The following is a 7,765-nucleotide window of genomic DNA, read 5'->3' as shown; positions in this document are numbered from 1 at the left end:
TACTACTACTACTACTGCTGCTGCTGCTACTACAACCACCACCGCGACCACCACCACCACCACCATCACCACCACCACCACCACCGCCACTACTGCTACTTCTGCTGCTGCTGCCACCACCACCACCACTGCTACTAGTAGTAATAGTATTTGATCCTGTAGTGACGACATCATTAAAAGTTGTAATTGATATACCAAGCTGTTTCATGTCCCAGCCACCAGACATTTACTATAGTTTCCAGTGGCTGAAAAGAATATAAACTGGGACTTAGTGTCACTGGACATTAGCATTAGCATTGAATGTCAAGTTGTGCGATAATAAATATTTCTAGCCAAGGATTCTAGAAACGGGATTACTGTAGAATTAGCAAATGACTTCATCTGTTTGCTATGTCAAGTTGATCTCCTGGTTGAATTTACCCTAGATTAAGTCTGTCCTAGATGCATTTATTTATTGAAATGAAATGTTGTGACAAGCTGTTATGGGAAAGAAATCAGCTGCTGTTGCAAATAATTCATAGTGGGTGGTCAGCAAAGAAGTTACAATGTAATCTATTGGCCTTACTTGAATAACAGCCAAACCTCCTTCAAAATTATACTTAATAGGTCTTATTTATTGAAAGAATACACTAGCTAATGTATTCCTGAATATAGTCTTAAATAAATGTAAGATTCATAATCATCATCATCATCATCATCATTGTTGTCTGAGCTGTCATCATCATCATCATCATCATCCTCATCATCATTATTGTGGTTATCATCATCATCATTGCCATTGTCATGTCTGTCAGCATCAACATCATCATCATTGTCAGGGCTGTCATCGTCATCATCATCGTCATCATTGAAGTCTGTGCTCTATGATTACATAGTTTGAACAATTTGACAGGATCCAGTGAATCTGAGGACTATATCGTGTTTTATTTTCAGTTTTGCATGAGGTAGTCACAGATGGAATGTCTTTGATTATAGATCATCTGCATGTTTAGGGTTTACTCAAGGTTAAACAACAATGAGTGGAGCAGTAACATCAGAAACATCAACAACAACAACAGTAGCTGCAGCTGCTGCTGCTGCTACTACTACTACTACTACTACTACTACTACTACTACTACTACTACTACAGCTACTACAGCTACTACAGCTACTACTACTACAACTACTACAGCTACTACAGCTACTACTACTACTACCACCACCACCACCACCACTACTACTACTCTTCAACATATAAAATACAATAGTTTTTCTAAGTTCTCTTTGACAAAAGACATTCATTCTGGAAATAAATAAATGCCAAATACATCAGATAATTATTCTCAGAAATGTTTGCCACTCAAAGACAAGAGCTATTTCCATTATGTCTGTTAATAAGTTATGTAAGTTTGATATAATAATAGAGCACAGTCATCTCTAGAGTACAGACGAACCAGAGGAACCTAGAACAAAATGAGAGTTCATCATATGGCATATATCTTTTCCCAAGAATTTATTCTGAGCTTAAATAGATGAGGGCAGCAAGCCAATTATCAACACAGCATTCATTTGATCCTTGTCTATAGAAATAACAGAAAATCTAACACAAGTGGTACTGTAGTCTTGCATGAAAATCCATTATTTTTAGAACATATTCCTCCATGCTGTGAAGCTATTTGCTTGACAACATGTCTCCTGAAAATATATAGAGTATGTTTCTTCTTGGAGATATAAAAAAAAAAAAAAAAAAAGAGAGAAAACCCATTGAAGTAAGAATATTCTGCAAGTTTAGTTAGCTATGATAGTGTTATATAATTAGTTAGAACCACAATAATTCCAAATATTGGAAACACAATAACAAGAATAACAAGAATGAGACTAGTAGTAGCAGCAACAGCAGCAGCAGTAACAACAATAACACTAACAACAACAGCAGCAGCAACAACAACACCAACATACCACCACCACCAACAACAACAACAGCAGCAGCAGCAGCAATAGCAGCTACAACAATCATTATAAGAATGAGAACTGCAAAACTTGGTATTGTGCCACACAATATTTAACCCATTCAATAACAAACTACCTGAAGTCATCTCTGGCTCCATAATACAACACATCCTATTTTCAAATATTCATACCAATTATCATCATCATCATCATTTAATGTCTACTTTCCATGTTGGCATGGGTTGGACAGATTGACTGAGGACTGGCAATCCAGAAGTCTGCAATCTGATCTGGCAAGGTTTCTACAGCTGGATGCTCTTCCTAATGCCAACCACTCCAAGAGTGTAGTGGGTGCTTTTTACGTGCCACCGGCACAATGGCCAGTTAGATGGCACTGGCAACGACCACACTCAACTGGTGCTTTTTACGTGCCTCCGACACAGGAGCCAGTCAGGCAGCACTGGCAATGACCACGCTCAAATGGTGCTTTTTACATGCCTCCAGCACAGGAGCCAGTCAGGTAGGACTGGCAATGACCACACTCAAATGGTGCTTTTTATGTGCCTCCAGCAATGGGAACCAGACAGGCAGCACTAGCAATTTTGTGGGGAGGGGGTCAACTCAGTTACATCAACCTCTAGTACTTGACAGGTACTTTATTTTCTTGAGTCCAAAAAGACGAAAGGTGAACTTAACTTCAGTAGAATTTGAACTCAGGACATAGGATGCTGGAAGAAATTCCACAAAACATTTTGTCTGGCAAAGTAAACAATTATGCCCTCTTGCCACCTTGCACAAGTTTAATAACGAAAATGCTAGTTATTACACTAAATCCATTGAAATTATTAATTACACTGTGTAACATGATTTTTGTCCTTGGGTAACGATTGTTCTTTCCTATTTGCTTACCCCTAGAAAAATGGCTAAAATTTCCTTCAAACTTTGCTTTTGTTACATTTATTCAAACCCCAAAGAATCCCTTTCAACATGTGGCAATGATGCTCTCCAACTACTCCTACTCATGATCAGAGATGCACATATCAGCCATTGAGGGATATGCTCAAGTGGTTAAGGTCAAGCAACTGACAAGCAAATCAGTGGTATTGAGCAGAATATTTTGCAATAACGATATTTCTGCTTCAGCAATTCAGTGCTGAATCTGTCTGAAATGTAATGGAATATAGATCAGTTTCAAAAACCATGATGTCCAGATTACAAAAGCAAAGTTTGAAGGAAAGGAAGCAGTAGTCATTTCCTGAGACCTCTAGATAGAAGCAAATAGAAATTAACACTTACTGACCAAAGAAAAAAAAAATTTTAATTTTGTTACACGGTGTTATTTTCAAAATGAATGACACATAGTTGCTATAACTGACACATAGCGGTACCATATTTCTTATGAAATATGGTAACAAAAAAGTTAAACAGTAGAGAGCCAAGCAATACTTGATTTCATTACACTACTTTACAAGTTCAAATCTCATAAGGGCCAACATATTTTACATCTCTTTGTGGCTGATGCACTAATATGTAGTGCTTCTACTGGTCAGTGTGTAGGTGCATGGTCAAGATAATTTGACCATACACACAATTCTTCCCTCTCCATGCTTACTGATGTTTATGTAGGAGAAAAGCCACCAACTTGGACTAATACAACATGGTACCAGTGTCATTGCAAAAGTTGCAGTCAGAATGCAAAGATCCCCAAAAGATATCACATGGAATCCTTGTAGACCCTCCAATAGCTCCATTAATTCTATACCTATGAGTGTTTTTTTTTTTTAATGACTCCACCAAAAAGAAAAAGTAAAGATATCCTTGGCAGAATTTGAACCCTGAGCACAAGTGTTTCAGAACAAATGTTGACCTGGTATTTTATTCAACACTTAACCATTCTCCAATTCCCCATCTTAATTAAATAAATATTGATCAATTATAGGGATTAATAAATATATCACTTCACAATAAATTTGTGGCCTTGTACCATAATCAATGGTGGCAGCATTAACTCATATCTGAGATGTAAATCAATAGTAAGTGACAGAGCCTCTTCATTTTGATGGGTGCAAAGGGTGACTGTGCCTGAGTTAGCTTTTCAGGCAAAGGGTGGTATAAAAGAGCTAGGGGCATTTATTTCAGTGGAGTATTGGTGGGAGATGAGGAAGTGTGAGGCACTTTCAAGTCTGATCTTTGCCTCTTGACACCTGATTTCTGCTTCTTGATGTCCATTGTTTTCTGTCAGGTCTGCTCCCTCAACAACGATATTTCACCACTTTGGGCAGTCCTTGGCAGTTGTCTCCCAAGTATCTGGGTCAATGGAGAAGTGGAGGGAAGTAGTTTTAAGCTTGTCACAGAAATGGAATTTGAGGGCTCTGCATGTTCTGGTGCTTGAGGTCAATTCCAGTTATTTTACTAAATTATTTGTTATATTTGTTTAAAGTAATTGAAAGAAATGCAGAGCATCTCAAAATAAATACAATAACAAAAGGGTTAAACTGGCTACATCTGGTTCAAATATTCTACCTGTTTTATGTTCAAACCAGCCAGATCCAGACCCTATCACACCTACCCTACAATGTCATTCTGTAAGTAAATATTCAAATTGAAATCTTAAAGCTATGGGATAATTCAAGAGTATATCTTTTATCTTTTACTTGTTTCAGTCATTTGACGGTGGCATTACTGGAGCAGCGCTTTGAAGAATTTCTAATTGAATGAATCAACACGAGAATTTTTTTTTTTAAAACTTAGTACCTATTCTATCGATCTCTTTTACCAATCTGTTAAAATACAGGGATGTGGACACACCAACACCAGTTGTTAAATGGTGTGTGTGTGGGGAGGGACAGACACAGACATACACACATATTTATATACATACATATATATATATATATATATATATATATATATATATATATATATATATATATATATATATGCATACATACATGCATGCATATGTACATACATATATATGCACATACACACATGCATGCACACATTCATATATACATACACACATACATAGATACACACATACATACATCTACGACAGACTTCTTTCAGTCCACTCACAAGGCTTTGGTTAGAAGACACATGTCCAAGGTGCCACACAGTGGGACTGCACCTGGAACCATGTGGTTGGGAAGCAAGCTTCTTATTTCTTTACTGCCCACAGGGGGCTAAACACAGAGGGGACAAACAGGGACAGACAAAGAGAGTAAGTCGATTACATCGACCCCAGTGCATAACTGGTACTTATTTAATCGACCCCGAAAGGATGAAAGGCAAAGTCGACCTCAGCGGAATTTGAACTCAGAATATAGCAGCAGACGAAATACTGCTAAACATTTCGCTCGGCTTGCTAACGTTTCTGCCAGTTCGCCGCAAGCTTCTTATCACACAAATACACCTGCACTTGGATTGATTCAATACTATCCTTCATTACACAGGCATCATAGTAGAAGAGAGTTACAGTGATAAAGAGTCATGTAGAGAAGAATTGAATATGTACACACACTTTAATAAAGAGCACAGGCATAGCTGAATGGTTAAGAAGTTCATTTTGCAATCTTGAGGTCCTGAATTCAATCCCACTATGTGGCATCTTGAGCAAGTGCCTGTTATCATAGGCTTGAGTTAATCCAAGCCTTGTGAACAAAGATGAATATGCAGAAATTATGTGGAAGCCCTTCAGATAGCTGTAATAATTTTTAGGTTTTTCCTTATAGATATTTTAATACAATTCAGAGCTCACACTGAAATTGACATTTCATTTATGAATACATCTACATAAACAATGTGATCAAAGATAAAAGTAAGAAATGAATGTACATGCATATTTCAACAGTTATTGCCTATTTTTCTATAACCCATTATATGGATAATATAAATATGCATACATATTTTTTGCCGTCTTCGATTGCATTGTTTACAAATATGTGTTTGTTTATGAAATATCACAGCTTGCAGTATTGGTTCTGTATTCTATAGAAAAATCTATAGAGATAAAATTAAAACTGAGAACATGGTACTGCTAACACTTGGTGAGACATGGTATTGACTTGTAAATTTGTAATATACTTCGTGGTATATCATGTTTGCAAAACAAAATATTGTGCCGTTGCCAACAATTAGTAGCTGTAATTTAGAGGATTGGTTTTTAACTCACTGATCCTACCTGAGAATTACATTAAATAAACAAGTGCATTTGGAATACTCAACCAGTCACATCAAAGGGAAGAATTTTCTCTTAAGTGAACATCTGCTACATTCATTTTTAAAATTGATTCAGGATCTATTATGCATGTATGTGTGTATGTGTATCTGTGTTTGTGTGTTTACGTTCAAGTGAGCATGTGTTGTTTGTGAATTTATGTAGTGGCTCTTAATCTCTAGAAAAAAATTGGTAATGGGTGCATATGCATCCCTTGCCTACTTTTGTCTTTTTTAGCAGATCCAGTGACCTTTTAATATCAACCATTTTAATATCCATGCCATATCCCAAACCTGGATTTTCTTTTTTTAGTGTGTGGCACCAAAAAAAGTAAACCGCATGTTAATTAAAGAAAAATTTATTATATTTATAAAGGGAAGACAATTGGGAGTGGGGGCCATCAGAAGGATGTTTGAGGGTCGCATGCAGCCCTGAGAGCCACAGTTGAGAAATGCTGATGAAGAGTATTCCTTGGTGACATTTTAATATTTTATTGTTGAAACTAAATCAGAAGCTTGATTCTATTTGTTTTGTTTCCATATATTTCTGTAAGAATTTACCTTGAAAACTTTTCCAATTTTAACCCTTTAGTATTTAAACTGTCCATATCAGGCCCAAATATTCTACCTGTTTTATGCTCAAGCCAGCTAGATCCAGCCCCTCATACCTACCCTAAATATTATTCTAAAAATAAACAATCACATCATTGAAATCTTGAAGTTACAAGATTATGAATGATTATATTAAAACAAAGAAAATAAATAAGCATTACATCTGAGAGCAGAGTAATTTGAATGCTAAAGGGTTAATAACCGACTGTCCTTGTTTTATTAAACACCTCAAAATGAGTAAGTTTTTACATATTAATTCAACTGGGACCTTCATCTAACTATTGCTACTAATTTCTCTTTAATCTATTTATTTCAGTAACGATACGGAATCAACCTTATATTCTACGAACTGTTTGCAACACAGGTAAGTGATTACTGTTTGTCATGTATTATTTAGTACAAGTAGAAAGATATATTTTTTCTGGTTGTCGACAGATTTTGCTGCTCTGTAAGGGATATTATCCCATATATATATTGTTATATCTGTATTTTACGCATTGAAAAAAAAAATATCTTTCTACTTGTACCACAATACATTTCAGCACTACAAAAACAAACTTAAGTTTGTATACATATGACATAATGTATTATTTAGTTTATTTATTTTCAGAAAAGAACTCAAGACAATTTTTAAACCAATGTGTACCTAAAAGAAATACTCACACACATACACACACACATTTACATTTCAGTCCCACAGCATGGCACCTTAAACTAGTTACGATAGCTCTGGATCAATCAAAGCCTTATCAGTGGATTTGGTAAATGGAAACTGAAAGAAGCCCACTGCAAAGTGATTTCCATTAGGAAGGGTATCCATCTGCAAAAACCATGCCATGAGCAGACTCTGGAGCACAATACAGCCCTTGGACATCTTACAGTCAAAACATCCAACCCATGTCAACATGGAACATAGATCTTAAATGATAATGATGATTTACATTTATATATATGTGTGTGTGTGTGTGTATGTATGCACGTATATATATATATATATATATATAT

General features: G+C 36.0%; 1 protein-coding gene across 1 annotated transcript in view; it reads left to right on the top strand.

Moving 5' to 3' along the window:
* The window catches only part of LOC128249620 (retinal guanylyl cyclase 2-like), a 46,293-nt gene that overhangs the window by 29,790 nt on the left and 8,738 nt on the right, over positions 1 to 7,765 (top strand). The window contains exon 5 of the mRNA XM_052973707.1: positions 7,077 to 7,124. Coding sequence (XP_052829667.1) covers positions 7,077 to 7,124 — 48 coding nt within the window. The remainder of the gene's footprint in view (positions 1 to 7,076; positions 7,125 to 7,765) is intronic.

The sequence above is a fragment of the Octopus bimaculoides genome, chromosome 16, assembly GCF_001194135.2.
Source record: "Octopus bimaculoides isolate UCB-OBI-ISO-001 chromosome 16, ASM119413v2, whole genome shotgun sequence".
NCBI lineage: Eukaryota > Metazoa > Mollusca > Cephalopoda > Octopoda > Octopodidae > Octopus > Octopus bimaculoides.
This window is presented reverse-complemented; position numbering and strand designations above follow the sequence as displayed.